At 49.0% G+C, this 21349-nt stretch overlaps 1 protein-coding gene across 2 annotated transcripts in view; it reads right to left on the reverse strand.

Moving 5' to 3' along the window:
- Positions 1–1626: 1626 nt before the first annotated feature.
- nudt14 (nudix (nucleoside diphosphate linked moiety X)-type motif 14) overlaps positions 1627–21349 on the reverse strand; it is a 75365-nt gene continuing 55642 nt past the window's right edge. For both annotated transcript variants that reach the window (XM_055640252.1, XM_055640251.1), the window contains 3 exons: positions 20752–20816; positions 11754–12003; positions 1627–2009 (listed from right to left, as the gene is read on the reverse strand). In XM_055640252.1, the coding sequence (XP_055496227.1) occupies positions 1748–2009; positions 11754–12003; positions 20752–20816 (577 nt within the window). In that variant the 3' untranslated portion in view covers positions 1627–1747. The remainder of the gene's footprint in view (positions 2010–11753; positions 12004–20751; positions 20817–21349) is intronic.

Below are 21349 nucleotides of genomic sequence, written 5' to 3' on the forward strand. Positions count from 1 at the left end.
GGGGACAGCCTGGCCAGGTGATGTTGTCAAAGTCCTCCACCGTCCGTGCTGCTGCAGGTCGCGTCTGATCTGCGAGCTCGGCCTCTTGGAGCGGCCCCTCGGTCAAATGGAGCCCCAGGCTGTACAGGGCCTCCAGCGGCCCCCGGTCTAATAAAGCCCCAAGCTGCTGCAGGTTCTACTGCGGCCCTCTGTCTAATAGAGCCCCAGGCTGATGTAGGGCCTCCAGTGGCCCTCTGCCTAATGGAGCCCCAGGCTGCTGTAGGGCCTCCAGTGGCCCTCAATTTAATAAAGCCCCAGGCTGCTGTAGGGCCCTCTGCCTAATGGAGCCCCAGGCTGCTGTATGGCCTCCAGCTGTGGAGCGCAGCAAGTGATGAACGGTCTGCCTGCCCTTTAGGAAGGATCATGAAAAGGATGGCAGGAAAATAAAATGGAGCAAGTTGCTCCAGACTTAATTCGACACGCTGTGGTCCACAGAGGCCTTGCCAAGGTGCCTTTGGGAGCAGGAAGCAATTGACTGGGGATGTTCCTGCAGTAATCACCGATATTTTTTCTGTATTTCTCCCTGTCTCCAGGTAACTGTATTGTTCAGTGTGGGGCGTTTACTCGATGCACAGGATGAGGGGGGAATCTGAACGGGGCCTCTCCCTTCTTGCATCAGCCTCTCAGACCGTGTGCCGGGTCTACAGCATTAACGGGGCAGTGTTTTGGTGAGTGTTTGACAATAGACAATCAACAATAGGTGCAGGAGTAGGGCATTCGGCCCTTCAAGCCAACACCGCCATTCAATGTGATCATGGCTGATCATCCCCAATCAGTACCCCGTTCCTGCCTTCTCCCCATATCCACTGACTCCGCTATCTTTAAGAGCCCTATCTAGCTCTCTTGAAAGTATCCAGAGAACCGGCCTCCACCGCCCTCAGAGGCAGAGAATTCCACAGACTCACAACTCTCGTCTCCCCCAACATCGGGAACATGTTTCCTGCCTCTAGCGTGTCCAAACCCTTAATAATCTTACATGTTTCAATATGAATCCCTTTCATCCTTCAAAATTGCAGAATTTACAAGCCCAGCCGCTCCATTCTATCAACATATGACAGTGGAGCAGATCCACTTGGTTAGCTTACAATCTAACATCATGAATGTTGAATTCTCCAACCTTAGGTAACTAACCTACGAACCTCTTCAGCTTTTTCTCACAGAAAGTTGTGAGTCTGTGGAATTCTCTGCCTCAGAGGGCGGTGGAGGCAGGTTCTCTGGATACTTTCAAGAAAGAGTTAGATAGGGCTCTTAAAGATAGCGAAGTCAGGGGATATGGGGAGAAGGCAGGAACAGGGTACTGATTGGGGATGATCAGCCATGATGCTGGCTCGAATGGGCCGAATGGCCTACTCCTTCACCTGTTGTCTATTGCTTGACCCAGTGAAGACCTCATGATTTGGTCATAGAGTGATACAGCGCGGAAACAGGCCCAACATGCCCACACCAGCCATCATGCCCCCATCTACATTAGTCCCACCTGCCTGCGTTTGGCCCATATCCCCTAAATCCATGTACCTGCCTATATGTTTCTTCAATACTTTTAATACTTACAGTTTAAAATCAGAGATGAATAGCTTTAAGAGTGTGTACAGTGGACTGTGTTTAATTTTTACAAGGTTCCCAGGTGATGTGCGGTCGTGCTGGCAGCCGCTGGTTCCAGACGGATGCGGGTTTTGCGTGGTTGATAGGCGATGCCGGGAGACCTGCATCAGGAGGCGGGAGAGAGGCACTGGGCAGCGTGAAGCCGGGGTGCGATGTTGGACTGGAACCACAAGAAGGCCAAGTGGACACCCACTGCCTTGGGGATACGATCGTCCAACACAAAGGTCTGCCAGTCTCTCACAGGCACGTGGACCACCTCGATCAGCTCCCCCTCCTCCGCCTTGCCGCCATCCGCACCCACATGCAAGGCGTCCGTCACCTCCGTGTAAAACATTGTGTGCTTGGACCCCGTCAGTCCCACACCCGACCTGGCAGACAGACAGACAGACAGACAGAGAGAGAGAGAGAGAGAGAGAGAGAGAGAGCACGTCAGCATGGGCGAGGCCAAGGTTATCATCATACGTTAGGGCGGTCACGGTGGCGCGGCGGTAGAGTTGCTGCCTTACAACGAATACAGCGCCAGAGACCCGGGTTCCATCCCGACTATGGGTACTGTCTGTAAGGTGTTTGCAAGTTCTCCCCGTGACTGCATGGGTTTTCTCCGAGATCTCCGGTTTACTCCCACCCTCCAAAGACGTACAGGTTTGTGTGTTAATTGGCTTCGTAAATGTAAAAATTGTCCCCAGTGGGTGTAGGATAGTGTTAGTGTGCGAGGATCGCTGGTCGGTGTGCCTAATGCCTGTTTCCACGCTGTATCTCTAAACTAAATTGAACTACCTGAGAGAAGCAAGCACCTGATAGAAGCATACACCTGATATATATACCTAATACCTGTATATACGTTGGGTCCCATGTTCACACGGGAGGGCTGGTCCCCCGACGGAATATTCCACCTCTCCACCAATTCCAATATTGGTGGCCAGTGGGGGGGGGGGGGGGAGCTTTCTGGAGCGCTAGTATGGGTGTTGTGGGCCAAAGGGACTGGTTTCCAGAGGGCTAGTACGGACATTGTGGGCCAAATGGATTCTTGGGATGGCAGCTCAGTCACTCAAGCCTGATGTGCTGGCAGTTCACTAACAGCTGGTGGGCTAGCAGTTGACTCATGGCTGTTCCTTGAAATTTCATTTCAAGCAGGGCGTAATACAATCAAATTCAAATGCAGTTTCCTACCACTTCTAGCAGGGTGCAAGGCCACCGAATTCAAGTGCAGTTTCTGACCACTTCAAGCAGGCTGCAAGGCCACCACATTCAAATGCAGTTTCATACCATTTCTAGCAGGGTGAAACCACCACATAAACACCACACTCACAGTTCAGTAGACATTCAGTGTGTTCAGTTGATTCACAGCTCAGTCGTGACCTCTCTCCCCCCATCTTGCAGAGACTGAGCCACACCCACACTTACGGGTTTTATAATCCCTCCACCTCCAACTGGAAGGGGCGTGGCCTTCATGGCGTGATTGACAGGAGAGAGATTCTCAACATTATTTTAAACACTTTTATTTTTAATTGATGGGAAGAATCCTCTGCACCTGATGAGTGGCGAGGAACTGAGTAGGATGGCCAAAAATCACAGCCAATCTAAATCAATATTCAGTGCAAACAGGAAGTTGTCAAGTTTCCACCAATTACAGACATTTTTTTTTGCCGTGCAGTCTTTCATAGCAGTTACCACCACCAACAACATCCATTTTTTTTGCAGTGCACGGGGTGGTGGTGCAGGAGATGGTAGTGCATGGGGTGGTTTAACAGACAGTAGTGCAAAGGGTAGTAGTGCAAGAGGTGGTAGTGCAAGGGGTGGTGGTGCAAGAGGTGGTAGTGCGTGGGGTGGTTTAAGAGACAGTAGTGCAAGGGGTGACAGTGCAAGGGGTGGCAGTGCAAGGGGTAGTAGTGCAAGGGGTAATAGTGCAGGGGGTAGTAGTGCAAGGGGTGATGGTGCAAGGGGTAGTGGTGCAAGGGATTGTAGTGCTTGGGGTGGTAGTGCAGGGGGCTTGGGTAATAGTGCAAGGGGTGGTAATGCATCCACACACACAGGTCAGCACCCAACATCACGATGGAACCTGGGTCTCTGGCACTGTGAGGCAGCGACTACCTGCTCATTGTGAAGGAGAAGAACAAGCTCTGGATCGATTGGCCAGGTGGGCTGAGGACTGGTTTATGGAATTTAATACAGAGAGGGTGAGGCGTTGGATTTTGGGACGTTGAACATGGGCAGGACCTACACAGTGAATGGTAGGCCCCGGGGTAGTGTTGTAGAGCAGGGGGATCTAGGAGTACAGGTGCATGGTTCCTTGAAGGTCGAGTCGCAGGTGGATGAGGTGGTCAAAAAGGCTTTTGGCACTTTGGCCTTGATCAGTCAGAGTATTGAGAATAGAAGTTGGGAGGTCATGTTGCAGTTGCATAAAACGTTGGTGAGGCCGCATTTAGAATATGGTGTTCAGTTCTGGGCACCATGTTATAGGAGAGATATTGTCAAGCTTAAAAGGGTTCAGAAAGGATTTACGAGGATGTTGCCAGAACTAGAGGGTGTGAGTTATAAGGAGAGGTTGAGTAGGCTGGGTCTCTATTCCATGGAGTGCAGGAGGATGAGGGGTGATCTTATAGATGTCTATAAAATCTTGAGAGGAATAGATCGGGTAGATGCACAGTCTCTTGCCCATAGTAGGGGAATCGAGGACCAGAGGACATAGGTTCAAGGTGAAGTGGAAAAGATTTAATAGGAATCTGAGGGGTAACATTTCCACACAAAGGGTGGTGGGTGTATGGAACAAGCTGCCAGAGGAGGTAGTTGAGGCTGGGACTATCCCAACGTTTAAGAAATAGTTAGACAGGTTAGACATGTTAGACATGGTTAGGACAGATTTTGAGGGATATGGACCAAGCGCAGGCAGGTGGGACTAGTGTAGCTGGGACATGTTGGCCGGTGTGGGCAAGTTGGGCCAAAGGGCCTGTTTCCACACTGTATCACTCCATGACTCTGAGACGTGCCCTTTCCATCACTCGGTTCTCATTCTTCCAGGGCCCTTGCTGTAAGACAGCAGCCTGCTAGCAATGTGCGGGGCTGCAATGAGCGGAGGCTATTCTACAGGTGGTGGTCAGGTTAAGGCACGCTCCAGCTTCAGAAGTGTCAGGAGCGTAGGAGGGAGATGTGTCGTGGGCTGAGATATTAATGGGTTAGAGTACATCTTGACCACCCACAAGGGGAACAGCGTGTACTGTAGCACGGGAACAAGGTAGGAGGACAGCAGAAGAAAACAAATCATAAATCAGCATTCAGACAGAGGCCAGGGAGAGGGAGAGAGAGAGAGAGAGGGAGAGAGAGAAAGAGAGAGAGAGAGAGAGAGAGAGAGAGAGAGAGAGAGAGAGAGACAGACAGACAGACAGATAAAGAGCTATTGGTCTATTGCGAGTTTATGTACAGGGACATATCTATCCATGCACTGTATACTTATATTTATATTTATGCATTTTAAATATGTATGTCATGTTTTATACTTTGGCAATATAACGATGTATTTTATCATGCCAATAAAGTTTTTAAAATTGAAATTGAATTGAGAGAGAGACAGAGAGAGAGAGCGAGAGAGAGAGAGACAGAGAGACAGAGACAGAGACAGAGACAGAGAGAGAGAGAAAGAGAGAGAGACAGAGAGAGAGAGAGGCTGGGACAAATAATTTCACAAGAGATGCGACTGAGAATGAGGGAAACAAAGGGAGACAGCGAGAGTATGATGGAGAGAGAAAGGCAGGAACGGGGTACTGATTGGGGATGATCAGCCACGATCACATTGAATGGCGGTGCTGGTTCAAAGGGCCGAATGGCCTACTGCACCTATTGTCTATTGTATCTCTAAACTAGACAAATTCTTGATTAGTACGGGTGTCAAGGGTTATGGGGAGAAGGCAGGAGAATGGGGTTAGGATGAAGAGATAGATCAGCCATGATTGAATGGCAGAGTAGACCTGACGGGTCGAATGGCCTAATTCTGCTCTTATAACACAAACTTAGAAACTAGATGAAACTAAACTAAACTTAGATGAAAACAAACACAGAGGGTGTGGGGTGGTTTCGAGTGTCAGTGCCACAGTGCCGGTCTCCAGGAGGGAGCAGCCTGATCCTTGAACCGCAGCATGTCCAGAGTATTTGACAGTGAATGATATTTCTTTCCTCTAAATCCCGCTGCCCCACACCTGTGCCGGGCACACCCGCCGCTCCGGATCAACATTCCCCGCAGGAAATACTTGGGCAAAATATAAAAAGTTGTGCGAGTGACTAGGTGTGACGGGAAGTGGCTGGAACGGGAGAGGTTGTGTGCGAGAAAGCTGGCCGGCGTTCCCCTCAATTACTCACAGTGCTTTCACTGAAGCTCGACAGCTCGCGACGGTTAATTGCGCCGGCATGTCCCTGCATGCAGATGCGCGGGCAGTGACTGGAAAGGCTGACAGTAACTCTGCTCAGCCCCAGTTCAGTTAATTGTCACGTGTACCGAGGTACAGTGAGAAGCTGTTGCTCCGTCCTATCCAGTCAGCTGAAAGACAATATTGTTAGCATTTATAGACAATAGGTGCAGGAGTAGGCCAGTCGGCCCTTCGAGCCAGCACCGCCATTCAATAGGATCATGGCTGATCATCCCCAATCAGTACCCCGTTCCTGCCTTCTCCCCATATCCCCTGAATCCGCTATCTTTAAGAGCCCTATCTAGCCCTCTCTTGAAAGTATCCAGAGAACTGGCCTCCACCGTCCTCTGAGGCAGAGAACGCCACAGACTCACCACTCTCTGTGTGGAAAAAATGTTTCCTCGTCTGCCTCAGAGGGCAGTGGAGGCAGGTTCTCTGGATGCTTTCAAGAGAGAGCTAGATAGGGCTCTTAAAAATAGCGGAGTCAGGGGATATGGTGAGAAGGCAGGAACGGGGTACTGATTGGGGATGATCAGCCATGAATGGCGGTGCTGGCTCGAAGGGCCGAATGGCCTACTCCTGCAACTATTGTCTATTGTCTCTGTTCTAAATGGCTTATCCCTTATTCTTAAACTGTGGCCCCTGGTTCTGGACTCCCCCCAACATCAGGAATATGTTTCCTGCCTCTAGCGTGTCCAAACCCTTAATAATCTTATATGTTTCATTATTTTTCTTTATTTCATTTCTTTATTTCAAGTGGGCTTGTATACAAAAACAGGGATGATTTTTTATGATGAGCGTTTGTCGGCACTGGGCCTGTACTCACTGGAGTTGAGAAGGATGAGGGGACACCTCATTGAAACATACAGAATAGTGAAAGGCCTGGATAGAGTGGATGTGGAGAGGATGTTTCCACAAGTGGGAGAGTCTAAGACCAGAGGTCACAGCCTCAGAATTAAAGGACATTATTTTAGGAAGGAGATGAGGAGGAATTTCTTTAGTCTGGCTGTGGAGTCCAAGTCAGTGGATATATTTAAGGCAGATATAGATAGATTCTTGATTAGTACAGGTGTCAGGGGTTATGGGGGGGCAGGCAGGAGAATGGGGTTAGGAGGGAGAGATAGATCAGCCATGATTGAAAGGCGTAGTAGACTTGATGGGCCGAATGGCCTAAATCTGCTCCTATCTCATGATCATATGAATACATGATTAACATCGAGCCATTTACTGTGTATTGATACATGATAAGGGAATAACATTTAGTGCAAGGTAAAGCCAGCAAAGTCCGATCAAGTATAGTCCAAGGGTCACCAATGAGGTAAATAGTAGTTCAGCTCTCTGGTTGTGGTAGGATGATTCAGTTGCCTGATAACAGCTGGGAAGAAACCAGCTGTGTGGGCTGGAGGGCAGCTGATGAAACCCATCCCGGAGAGCCTGCAAACTCCACGTAGACAGCACCTGAGGCCAAGATCTTGTTTCGTTTAGAGATACAGCGCGGAAACAGGCCCTTCGGCCCACAGAGTCCACGCCGACCAGCACTAACACTATCCTGCACATACTAGGACAGGTGTCGGTAGCCTACGGCCCCCGGGCCGAATGTGGCCCGTAACCCAAAATCAACCGGCCTGCAGACGGATTTTTTTTGACGTAATTTTTCCTTCACAACCCCATGCTCCTGCCTCCTCCTTATAGCCTTTGATGCCCTTACTAATCAAAAACCCATCAATCTCTGCTTTAAAAATACTCAATGAATTTACCTCCACCGCCGTCTGTGGCAATCAATTCCACAGATTCACCACCTTCTGGCTAAAGAAATTCCTCATCTGCATTCTAAAGGTACCTCCTTTTACTCCGGGGCTTTGCCCTCCAGTCCGAGACTCTCCCACTAGCGGAAGCGTCCTCTCCACATCTACTCTATCCAGGCCTTTCATTATTCCTTAATCAGTTCAGGCCCAGAGCGGCTTTACATCCTTGCTTTATTAACTAGTTCCCCTCCAACATTAGAAGGTTGAGGAGGCACTTCATTAAAACTTACAGAACAATGAAAGGCATAGATAGAGTGGATGCGGAGAGGATGTTTCCACTGGTGGGAGAGTCTACAACCAGAGGTCACAGCCTCAGAATTAAAGGGTGCTTTTTTAGAAAGGAGGTGAGGAGGAATTCCTTTAGTCAGAGGGTGGTGAATCTGTGGAATTCATTGCCACAGAGGGCTGTGGAGGCCAAGTCAGTGGATATTTTTAAGACGGAGATAGACCGTTCTAATTTTTGATTAAAACGGGCGTCAAGGATTATGAGGAGGCAGGAAAATGGGATTAGGAGCCAGAGAGCAGCCATGATTGAATGGCGGAGTAGACTCGATGGGCCGAATGGCCTAATTCTACTATTATAACTTGTGAACTACCGACCCAACCTGCAAATTAACCCTTTGGGAATCCTGCACCGGCAGTCCCATGCCTCTTTGTAAAGGGGAAGGTACGGAGTCTCAGTATTGTAGCACTCCAGCTCCAGAGACAGAGGTATTCGCTGGCTGCAAGGATTTTTGCTGGGAGCCCAGGGTGCTTGCAGAAATAATTGCTTCATTTTTCATTCGTATGGGAAATTATCCAAATTGAGGCAACAGAAGGCAATGGATGCAGAAGCAGGGAACTGCAGATGTTGCTTTACAAAACAAGACACTGAGTGCTGGAGTAACTCAATGGGTCAGTCAGGCAGCATCTCTGGAGAGGGCGGTCACGGTGGCGCAGTGGTAGAGTCGCTGCCTTACAGCGCTTGCAGCGCCGGAGACCCGGCCGGGTTCCATCCCGGTTACTGGTGCTGTCTGTACGGAGTTTGTACTTTCCCCCCGTGGATTTTCTCCGTGATCATCGGTTTCCTGCCACACTTCAAAGACGAGCAGCTGTGCAGGTTAATCGGCTTAGTGTATGTGTAAATTGTCCCTAGTGTGTGTAGGGTAGTGTTAATGTGCGCTGGTCGGTGTGGACTCGATGGGCCGAAGGGCCTGTTTCCGCCCTGTATCACTAAACTCAACAGTTTAGACGTGGGAGGCACAGTGGTGCAGCGGGTAGAGCTGCTGCCTCACAGCGCTGGAGACCCGAGTTCGATCCTGACCTCACATAATGTCTCTGCATGGAGTTTGCACGTTCTCCCTGTGACTCTGTGTGTTTTCTCTGGGTGCTCCGGTTTCCTCCCACATCCCAAAGATGCAGGTTTGTAGGTTAATTGTCCCTCTTAGTGTGTAGGGAAGGTGGAATGACATGGGACTGGTGTGAGCGGGTGATCGCTGGTCTGGCCTGGGCACGGTGAGAGTGCTTCCATGCTGTATCTCCAAGGGCTAAAGGTGGAGCGATGGCGTTTTGGGTTGGGACCCTCCCTACAGGCAGTGGATTGCTGCCAGCCCAGGAGTCAGGTGTGGACACCTTATACCACAGGGTGTTAGGATTTGTTCTCAGCGTTAGGTTGAATGCTTGGGATGCTTTAGCCAGCAGCAGCTGCCTGTCCTTCACCTCCACACGGACAAAACCCCGCGCCAAACAATCAACACTCCCCCTAGCAACCACCCGTCCACCAATGGGCAGGGGCAAGGCACTGACCAATTTAAACAGACTCTACAGGAACAGCCATGACAACAGGGACACAGCCAACCTGCGCTCAGCACTCCATGTACACATGCCACTGCTCCACCACTCATCTCAACCTCAGCTTAACAAAATCTTGCCGACTTAAAATTCCCGAGTACGACAGATGCAACAGCGAGGGTGCTCGCCCGACATCAGTGTCACGTTTCGGCGAAGCGGTAGAGTTGCTGCCTTACGGCGCCAGAAACCGGGGGGGTTCCATCCTGACCGCGGACGCTGTCTGTGTGGAGTTTGTACGTTCTCCACCATGTCGGTTTTCCCCAGGCGCTCCGGTTTCCTCCCACATCGCAAAGACGTGCAGGCCAATTGGCCGCTCTAAATTGCCAATGTGTAGCCATCATCGTTGAAAACATTCGCGACGCAGTGGCGCTGGTTTCCGACGGGAACGGTGACGGACGCACCACACGTCTCTGTCCTCCAGTTCCTGCGGACTTCCGCCGCTGGAAGTACAGGGTTTTGGTGTGTGTGTGTGTGTGCTTTATCATCATTCTTACAATGCTATGTACAACAGTGATTGCAACTTCTACTGAAGTGTGGATGGCTGTCGGCTCGCTAGGAGCTCATCCGCCCTTTGTTTTCCGTCCTACTGAGGGTCCACAGCCCTCTCCTCACCTAACAAACCAGGTGGGGGAGACGGTTTAGTCACCGACTATCCGACCATGGAGCAGGTAGCACGGGATTACATAGTACCCGTGGCGAGGGGGGGGGGGAACTCCCCCTGACCTGACCATCTGATGTGTAGTAGCCTAATGCTAGTGTATGGTAGACAAAAGTGCTGGAGAAACTCAGTGGGTGCAGCAGTATCTATGGAGCGAAGGAAATAGGCAATGTTTCGGCCCGAAATGTTCCCATTTCCTTCGCTCCAGAGATGCTGCTGCACCCGCTGAGTTTCTCCAGCACTTTTGTCTACCTTCGATTTTCCAGCATCTGCAGTTCCTTCTTAAATGCTAGTGTATGGGGTGATCTCTTCGTGTTTCCAAGCTGTTTCCAAGCTCTATTCCTGGGATGTCAGGACTGTCTTATGAAGAAAGACTGGATAGACTTGGTTTATACTCTCTAGAATTTAGGAGATTGCGAGGGGATCTTATAGAAACTTACAAAAATTCTTAAGGGGTTGGACAGGCTAGATGCAGGAAGATTGTTCCCGATGTTAGGGAAGTCCAGGACAAGGGGTCACAGCTTAAGGATAAGGGGGAAATCCTTTAAAACCGAGATGAGAAGAACTTTTTTTTCACACAGAGAGTGGTGAATCTCTGGAACTCTCTGCCACAGAGGGTAGTTGAGGCCAGTTCATTGGCTATATTTAAGAGGGAGTTAGATGTGGACCTTGTGGCTAAGGGGATCAGGGGGTATGGAGAGAAGGCAGGTACGGGATACTGAGTTGGATGATCAGCCATGATCATATTGAATGGCGGCGCAGGCTCGAAGGGCCGAATGGTCTACTCCTGCACCTAATTTCTATGTTTCTATCCACACCAACCAGAGATCGCCCCACTAGCACTATCCTACAAACTAGGAAGAATTTAACCTACAAACCCACAAGTCTTTGGAGTGTGGGGGGAAGCCGGAGCACCCGGAGAAAACCCACGCAGGTCACAGGGACCAACTCTGTACAGACAGCACCCATAGTCAGGATCGAACCTGGTACTCAGGTGATGTGAGGCAGCAACTCTAACACTGTGTCACCGTGCCACCCTCTAAAGAGACAATAGGTGCAGGAGTAGGCCATTCAAAACATGTTCCCAATGTTGGGGGAATCCAGAACCAGGGGCCACAGTTTAAGAATAAGGGATAAGCCATTTAGAACGGAGACAAGGAAATATTTTTCCTCACAGAGAGTTGTGAGTCTGTGGAATTCTCTGCCTCAGAGGGCGGTGGAGGCAGGTTCTCTGGATGCTTCAAGAGAGAGTTAGATAGGGCTCTTATAGCGGAGTCAGGGGATATGGGTAGAAGGCAGGAACGGGGTACTGATTGGGGATGATCAGCCATGATCACATGGAATGGCGGTGCTGGCTCAAAGGGCCGAATGGCCTACTCCTGCACCTATTGTATATTGGGAGCAGGTGAGGAACACTGTTACCTGTAGGAGCTGATCTTCTGCAGGCTGTCCAGAGCCACTCGGTAGCCACACTCCTCCTGCACCTCCTCCACGGCTACTTGCTCCAGTGAGAGGCCAGGCTTGTCCACGATGCCGGCGCACAGCTCGTACGTTACGCCCAGGGAGGCGGGGAGGGTCTGCACTGCCACCCGGGACTGGGGGTCCGCATCACTGGTCATGGTGTCGATGGGGGGCAGCAAACCTTGCCGGGCACACTCACACATGTAAACAGCTGCAGACACACAATGGCAGGATCAACACTCTATACATCAATAGACAATAGACAATAGGTGCAGGAGTAGGCCATTCAGCCCTTCGAGCCAGCACCGCCATTCAATGTGATCATGGCTGATCATCCACAATCAGTACCCCGTTCCTGCCTTCTCCCCATATCCCCAGACTCCGCTATGTTTAAGAGCTCTATCTAGCTCTCTCTTGAAAGCATCGAGGGAACCCGCCTCCACCGCAGGAAGCAATTCAGACCAGCGTCCCCTCCTGGAAATGACCACCCATTAGAGTCTTGGAGCCACACTGTGCGGCCGATCACACACAGGCCCTTCAGCCCACATCTTCCATTCCCACCGAGTTGGCATATTGGGCTAGTCCCATTGGGGACCCGGTTTGGGGGGGGGAGGGGGGGGGGCACTCTAGTTTAGATTCCTCTGCCCATGGGGTAAGTCTGTGTCTGTTTGTTCACTCGTTCCAGTGAAGGTGCTGTGCACACGGCAGCCAGGCAACACTCGCTTGTCCTTTTCTTTTTGCTTTCACTTTTAGTTTAATTTTAATTTCAAGTTGTGACTGTTGGCAGACCAATTTCCCTCCGGGTTGAATAAAGTTCTAATGTATCGTATCTAACATAAAACATTGAACAGCAGAGCGGAGGAACAGGCCCTTTGGCCCACAATGTCTGTGCTGAACATGATGTTAAGACTAACCCTTATCCGCCTGCACATGGCCCATATCCCTCCATTCCCTCATGTCCCTGTCCAAATTTAAGGAAGGACATGCTATTGAGGGAGTGCAGCGTAGGTTCACCAGGTTAATTCCCGGGATGGCGGGACTGTCATATGTTGATAGAATGGAACAGCTGGGCTTGTATACTCTGGAATTTAGAAGGATGAGAGGGAAACTTATCTATCTATATTACTAAAAGTCTGATCTTGACCGCTTTTGGCCCGCTGTGCCACGATTTCCGAGAGAACGCCGCCACCTATAGCCGTCATTCTTGGCCACCTCGCTCAGAGCCCTCCTCCGCTTTCCAGGGCCGGAGGATTTTTCCCATCGAAGAAAAATCAGAGAGATATTAATGTTTTTAAATAATTTGCCATTCTCTCTGCTGCCCCTGCTGGAGGGACTATAAACCAGGAAGTGGTGTGCCTCACTCAGTCTCTGCAAGATGGAGGAAGCCAGAGGATCACGTCTCTCTGAGCTCTGAATAACACTGAACACATGTCTACTCAACTGTGAGTGCCCTTAATGTGGTTAGAAAATGAAAATTTGGTTGGTTTGAAGTAAAAATGCATTGCAAATGGTTGTTCGGGTTGAAGTAATTGGTGGAGAGGTGGAATATTGCGTCGGGGGACCAGCCCTCCCGTGTGAACATTGGACCCAACGGGTCCCACTTAGTCTAGTTGAAACATATAAGATTATTAAAGGTTTGAATACGCTAGAGGCAGGAAACATGTTCCCGATGTTGGGGGAGTCCAGAACCAGGGGCCATAGTTTAAGAATAAGGAGTAAGCCATTTAGATGAAGACGAGGAAGCACTTTTTCTCACAGAGAGTTGTGAGTCGGTGGAATTCTCTGCCTAAGAGGGTGGTAGAGGCTGGTTCTCTGGATACTTTCAAGAGAGAGCTAGATAGGGCTCTTAAAGATAGCAGAGTCAGGGGATATGGATTGGATGCTTTCAAGAGAGAGTAAAGGGGCTGTCCAACTGCAGCGACCTCCTTCGACTATGTTGAAGACTAGCTTCGACGAGCTTCGGGAAAATTGTACACCGAATAGTGGAGAGTCAAGCCGACCTCCTTCGACGTCCCTTCGACGTCCCTTCGACTATGTTGAAAACTATCTATGACTACCTTCGCCTACCCTAGATTACCTACGACTAACATGCCGACCTATTACGACCTACTTCAACTAAACCTACGAGTAAAAAAAGTATCGATTTTTTCCATGGCGACCTTTTTTTACTCGCGGGCATTTTTCAACATGCTGGAAAAAAACGTCGCTACCTTGCTGAGGCAGAGAGTACGCGGGGACTACTCTCGAGTATGAAGGAGAGTTACAAAGACCTCCTAGGACTTTGTGCCGACCATGCTCCGCTATCTCCTCTATCGACCTGAAACGTCACCTATTCCTTCGCTCCATAGATGCTGCCTCACCCGCTGAGTTTCTCCAGCATTTTTGTCTACCTTTAAAAGATATTTGGTGAGGTACATGGATAGGAAAGGTTCAGAGGGATATGGGCCAAACCCAGGCAAGTGGCGCTAGTTTGGATGGGGCCTGGGTCTGTAGTGTATGACTCCATTTGTCCTGCATTCTTCCTGCAGGTTCTCTACCAGCAAGATTACAATGAGTTGTAATGGGCTGGAAATAGAAAACTAACAGAGTGACTGTGGCCGAGCCAGCCATGAGATCGGCCCAGCGATTAGCCGCACGGCAGTGCAGTGCAGGCGGCTGTGACGCTCCAGTGATCACAGGCAATTTTGCCCAGTGTATGTTTAACTAAACTAGTTTGCACATAATAGCGAGGCAAAGGGTCGGCCAACAAAAAGACGCTTCGGTTGGAAATGAAATCAGGCAACTTTTCATTTCAATTAAATGTTTTGTCAGAAAAGGCTTCTTGATCCCAGGATCAAGATTGAGATTGGCAAGAATCACACAAGCACTAACACCCGTGAACATACCAATGGTTTAGGCTGAAGATTATTATTGTCGCGTGTGCCGGGATACCGTGAAAAGCACTGTTTTGCATAGACAATCAACAATAGGTGCAGGAGTAGGCCATTTGGCCCTTCGAGCCAGCACCACCATTCACTGTGATCATGGCTGATCATCCAAACAGATCAGATAATACTATAATCAAGTGGGTGAGAAATGAAGATAACACAGAACCTGTGTGGACGGGTGATTGATAGTCGGCATTCACTCGAGTGATGCAGGGTGGAAATAGGCCCTTCGGCCCAACTTGTCCACTCCGGCTAACATGTCCCATCTACACTAGTCCCACCTGCCCGCATTTGGTACATATCACCTCCAAACCTGTCCTATCCATGTACCTGTCCAACAGTTTCTTAAACTTTGGGATAGTCCCAGCCTCAACTACCTCCTCTGGCAGCTTGTTCCATACACCCACCACCCTTTTAATAGATTCCTATTAAATCTTTTCCTCTTCACCTTAAACCTACAGTATGTGCTCTTGTCCTCTATTCCCCTACTCAAGGCAAGTGACTCACACGATCTTTTCCTCTCATGATTTTATACACTCGATGGGTCGAAGGGCCAGCTGTATCTTTCAATTCAATGCATTTTTGTGTTGTCTGAGTCTGTGGGCCGCTGATACTGTAGCAAGCAAGGTTTTCCCTTGTACCTATATCTCACCGTGCAGATGACAACAAACTCGACAACCTGAAATGGGAGCTGTTAGTGTTCCGCGGAGATATGTGTAGGAAGGAACTGCAGATGCTGGTTTAAACCAAAGATAGACACAAAAGCTGCGGATCAGGCAGCTTGGAAGTCCAAGTCGCACCAGCTTCTTGTTTTCACCCAACAGCTAACAAAGGCCTGTTTCCTTTATCGTCATTACGTTTTTGCATATCTTTCATTCTTTGTTCTTTATCTCTCCACATCATCGTCTATATCTCTCGTTTCCCTTATCCTTAACCAGTCTGAAGAAGGATCTCGGCCCAAAACGTCACCCATTCCTTCTCTCTAGAGATGCTGCCTGTCCTGCTGAGTTACTCCAGATTTTTACGTCTGTCTTCTGTGGAGATACACCCTTTGGCCCAGCGCACTCACACATATGAGGGACTTCTCTCAGCTGTCTGCTGCGAACATCCAAGAAAGCTGAGAAACAGGCAGGGAGGCTAATCTCTCACTAGTTGTCAGCTCCACCCTTCTCAAGAGATATTGAGCCAGCTCATTTAAAGCTGCCAGTAAACGTATATCATTCAGACGGTGTCAAATTGCTCATTCTCCCTTAGAGAAAGAAGCTTTTGTACTGGTGTCCTCAGCTTGCTAGCTCTTCATCATCTTGGCTTTAAGCTGAGAGGTATCTTTCATTAAAGGGCCTCGGCACTGCAGATAGACACACACAAAGCTGGAGTAACTCAGCGGGACAAGCAGCTTCTCTGGAGAGAAGGAATTGGTGATGTTTCGGGCCGAGACCATTCTTCAGACCGAGAGTCAGGGGAGAGGGAGGCACAGATTTGAGGAAGTGTAAGGTGTGAAAATGAGATATCAAAAGAAATGAGGCTCAAGGAAAAAAGCAGAATAGATCACTGCTAGCTAGGAGAAGGTGACAATGAAGCAAACAGATACAAATGTGATCAGGGAGACAATCAGACTGGTGGGAGAACTAGGAAGGGATGGAGAGAGAGGGAAAGCAAGGGTTACTTGAAGGTGGAGGTCAATGTTCATACCGCTGGGGTGTAAGCTGAAATATGAGGTGCGTCACTGCATCAGTTAGCGAGTGCACGGACTCTTATGCCTTTGCTCACACTTGCTCACACTTGGGTAAGGACAAGTACCAAGTACCAATTGTCATATGCAGGGCTCTCTATATTTCTGCCCTGCATTCCCCAAACCTGAGTAAATATATCTCTTCTGGGCCAGTGGATTTATTTCCTTTAGTTCAATCCGTTTACCTAATATTTTCCCATTATTTTTGCTTTAAATGTAGTTATATCATTTCTAATCTCATTGTCCAATGTCATGACCACCTGATCTGTCTCCCTGCAAGATACTGATGCTGAGTAATTATTTAATATTTCCGCCATTTCGTGACCACTGCCTGATATTATCCCCACTGGCCCTGCTCCCAACCAGCTTTCCTTTTCTAATTTATGAGCATGTAGAATATTTTTGCTATTTTGTTTCATCATTCTTCATAATTGAGTTTCATTATTCTGCTCTTCCGTTCATGCAGTTTAGTTTAGAGATGCAGTAAGGGCAAAATGGGCCCTTCAGACCACTGTGTCCGTGCCGACCATCGATCACCACATTAGTTCCGTGTTATCCCACTTTCCCATTCATACAGAGGGCCAATTAACCTACAAACCCGCACGTCTTTGGGATGTGGGAGGAAACCGGAGCACCCGGAGGAAACCCACACAGTCACCGAGAGAAGGTTCAAACTCCACACAGACAGCACACGCAGTCAGGATCGAACACAGGTGTCTGGTACTGTGAGTGTGAATGGGATATCGATGGTCGGTGTGGACTCAGTGGGCTGGAGGGTCATTTCAATGCTCTTTTAATTCAGCTCAATTCAACAATCCTCCGCCACTGGATTCAGAAGTCAATCTTATCTGGCTTTTTAGAGTCGTACTGTGTGGAAGACAATAGACAATAGAGAATAGGTGCAGGAGTAGGCTATTCGGCTCAGCACCGCCATTCAATGTGATCATCCCCAATCAGTACTCCATTCCGGCCTTCTCCCCATATCCCCTGACTCTTTTTAAGAGCCCTATCTAGCTCTCTCTTGAAAGCATCCAGAGAACCGGCCTCCACCGCCCTTCTGAGGCAGAGAATTCCACAGGCTCACCACTCTCTGTGAGAAAAAGTGTTTCCTCGTCTCCGTTCTAAATGGCTTACCCCTTATTCTTAAACTGTGGCCCCTGGTTCTGGACTCCCCCAACATCGGGAACATGTTTCCTGCCTCTAGCGTGTCCAAACCCTTAACAATCACATATGATTCTATGAGATAGCCTCTCATCCTTCTAAACTCCAGAGTGTACAAGCCCAGCTGCTCCATTGTCTCAGCATATGACAGACCCTTCGGCCCAACTTGCCCACGTAGACCAAGATGTCCCATCTACACTAGTCCCACCTTCCGGTGTTTGGCCCATATCTCTCTAAGAAGGGTTTCGACCCGAAAAGTCGCCTATTACCTTTGCTCCATAGATGCTGCTGCACCCTCCTGGGATAAAGATCTATTGTATCGTATCGTACAATCTCCATACAGACTGCACCCAGAGTGAGGATTGAACCCGGATCCCTGGCGCTGTAAGGCAGCAGCTCTACTGCTGTGCTCCAAGGAAAATGTCCTAGCCGCCTCAACGTCTAACAAAGTTGGCCTTCATTGCAAGAGGACTTGAGTATAGGAGCAAGGAGGTCCTATTCCAGTTGTACAGGGCACTGTTGAGGCCACATCTGGAGTATTGTGTGCAGTTTTGGTCCCCTAATTTGAGGAAGGACATTCTTACTATTGAGGGAGTGCAGCGTCGGTTCAAAGGTTAATTCCCAGGATGGCGGGACTGATATATGATGAAAGAATGGAGCGGCTGGGCTTGTATACTCTGGAATTTAGATGGACGAGGGGATCTTATAGAACCATATAAAATTATTAAGGGATTGGACAGGCTAGATGCAGGAAAAATGTTCCCCATGTTGGGGGGAGTCCAGAACCAGGGGTCCCAGTTTACAAATAAGGGGTAGGCCATATAGGACTGAGATGAGGAAAAACTTTTTCACCCAGAGAGTTGTGAATCTGTGGAATTCTCTGCCACAGACGGCAGTGGAGGCCAATTCACAGGATGTTTTCACGAGATTTGGCTCTTAGGACTCTCGGAATCAAGGGATATGGGGAGAAATCAGGAACAGGGAATTGATTCCCGATGATCAGTCATGATCATGTTGAATGGTGGTGCTGGTTCGAAGGGCCAAATGGCCTACGCCAGCACCTATTTTCTATTTTTATATTTACTGCTGCGCCACCGTGCCACCCTCGAGTCTCAGAGTGATACAGTGTGGAAACAGGCCCTTCGGCCCAACTTGCCCACAAAGGCCAACATGTCCCAGCTACACTAGTCCCACCTGCCTGCGCTTGGTCCATATCCCTGCAAACCTGTCCTATCCATGTCTAACCTGTCTAACTGTTTCTTAAACATTGGGACAGTCCCAGCCTCAACTACCTCCTCTGGCAGCTTGTTCCATACACCCACCACCGTCTGTGTGAAAAAGTTACCCCTCAGATTCCTATTAAATCTTTTCTCCTTCACCTTGAACCTATGTCCTCTGGTCCTTGATTCCCCTACTCTGGGCAAGAGCATCTACCCGATCTATTCCTCTCATGATTTTGTACACCTCTATAAGATCACCCCTCATCCTCCTGCGCTCCATGGAACAGAGTCCCAGCCTCATTTGTTAACCATTCGCTGACAGGTTTTGAGATCAGTGTGGAGATTGCTCCACAAGCTACCTGCTCTACTCATGTCATTGGCACTGGCCTGAGGAACAGGGGCAAAACACACCAGCTACTGACACAGCAGAAAGCAACGTTTAACAGATGCCTCACCAACCTCGTCTGTTGCCCAAGCTGTAAAAATAATCAAATGTTGCTGACATTCAGAAACAAGTAACACATTCCAAAACTATTCAAAACCTAAAATTAAAAAAGACTAAAACACAACCACTAAAGATGAAATAAACACAAGTTAAAAAATGTAAGTTAATTAACGTCTACCTCATATTTCATTTGGTGTAGCTTACAAGCGAACATATGATCATTGAATTTTCTAGTTTTGAAGAAGGGTTTCGGCCCGAAATGTTGCCTATTTCCTTCTCTCCATAGATGCTGCCTCACTCGCTGAGTTTCTCCAGCACTTTTGTCTACCTTCGATTTTCCTGCATCTGCACTTCCTTCTTAAACACCTCCTACCTCTCTCTTTCTCATGCTTCTTCCCAGCCTGCAGCACACACATTTCTCCCACTGTCCCACCAGTCTTCCCTCTCCCATCCATGTCCGCTTTACACTTCACTCATTCTCCTCCATTTTTCTGGCACTCTTTTGACTCAGGAACAGCTTCTTCCCCTCTGTTATCAGGTTCCTGAACGGTCCTTCCATAAGCTAGGGTACTGTCCGATTCACCTCTACCCCATTGTGGACATTGGACTTTGTCTGTGGAACTGATGCGCTACAATGCTGAGAACTATATTCTGCACTCTGTATCTTCCCCTTGGTTCAACCTGTTGTACTGGAGTTTGGTTTGATTGTATTCATGAATAGCATTATATTAAGAATAAGGAGTAAGCCATTTAGAACGGAGACGAGGAAACACTTTTTCTCACAGTGGCGAGTCTGTGGAATTCTCTGCCTCAGAGGGAGGTGGAGGCAGGTTCTCTGAATGCTTTCAAGAGAGAGCTAGATAGGGCTATTAAAGATAGCAGAGTCAGGGGATATGGGGAGAAGGCAGGAACGGGGTACTGATTTTGGATGAAGAGCCATGATCACATTGAATGGCGAACACAAAGCTGGCTCGAAGGGCCAAATGGCCTACTCCTGCACCTATTGTCTATATGGTCTGATCGGATAGCATGTACAGCAAAGCTTTTCACTGTACCTCGGTACACGTGACAACAATAAACCTCAACCTTTTCATCTCTAGCCTTTGTCACTTACTTCACCCATCTGCCAACCAACCCCCCCCTCACCTCACCTGTATCCACCTATCACTTGCCAGGCTTTGTCCGACCCCCAAGCTCTCTTTTCCAGCTTTCTCCCCCCCCCCACTACAATCAGTCTGAAGAAGGGTCCCAACCCAAAATATCATCCGTCCATTCCTTCTCTCCAGAGATGCTGCCTGTCCCGCTGAGTTCCTCCAGCACTTGGGTGTTCAGCTCATGATTCCAGACTTGGTGTTGCTGGTGCCTCCTGCTTCTTACGTTCCCAGATAGACCTCCGCAGCTTCAGATATCTCCCTCACCACAACCCCAACCCCAGCCCCAGCAAGGCAACATGATGTTCAGCTGAGATAATCACCTGGACGAAACTGTTTCACGAGCACAAAGGTCTCCCGCCCTGCGTGGTAGATCAGCACTGAAACGCTGGAAAAGACAGAAAATAAGGAGAGTTTGTTACAGTCTCCTGCCATCATTATTGAATTGAATTGAAAGTACAGGATTCTGTACCCACTAAGATCCAGGTTCAGGAATAGCTTTCAGCAGTCTGAAACAGCAGTCTGAAGAAGGGTCTCCACCCGAATGGTCACCCTTTCCGCCTGTCGCGCTGAGTTACTCCAGCATTTTGTGTCTATCTTCAGGAACAGCTTCTTCCTGAGAACCACCAGGCTATTGAACACCACAGGCACCAACTAAACTCCGAACTCACGGAACTGGGTCTCTGCGGATCCAAGTGCAACTGGATCCTCGACTTCCTCACCAACAGACCACAGTCTGCACAAATGTTTAAGAAAGGACTGCAGATGCGGGAACAATCGAAGGTGGACAAAAATGCTGGAGATACTCAGCGGGTGAGGCAGCATCTATGGAGTGAAGGAATAGGTGACGTTTCCTTCGTCTAACGTCGCCTATTCCTTCGCTCCATAGATGCTGCCTCACCCGCTGAGTTTCAGTCTGTA

This window comes from Leucoraja erinacea, chromosome 9 (assembly GCF_028641065.1).
Source record: "Leucoraja erinacea ecotype New England chromosome 9, Leri_hhj_1, whole genome shotgun sequence".
Classification (NCBI taxonomy): domain Eukaryota; kingdom Metazoa; phylum Chordata; class Chondrichthyes; order Rajiformes; family Rajidae; genus Leucoraja; species Leucoraja erinaceus.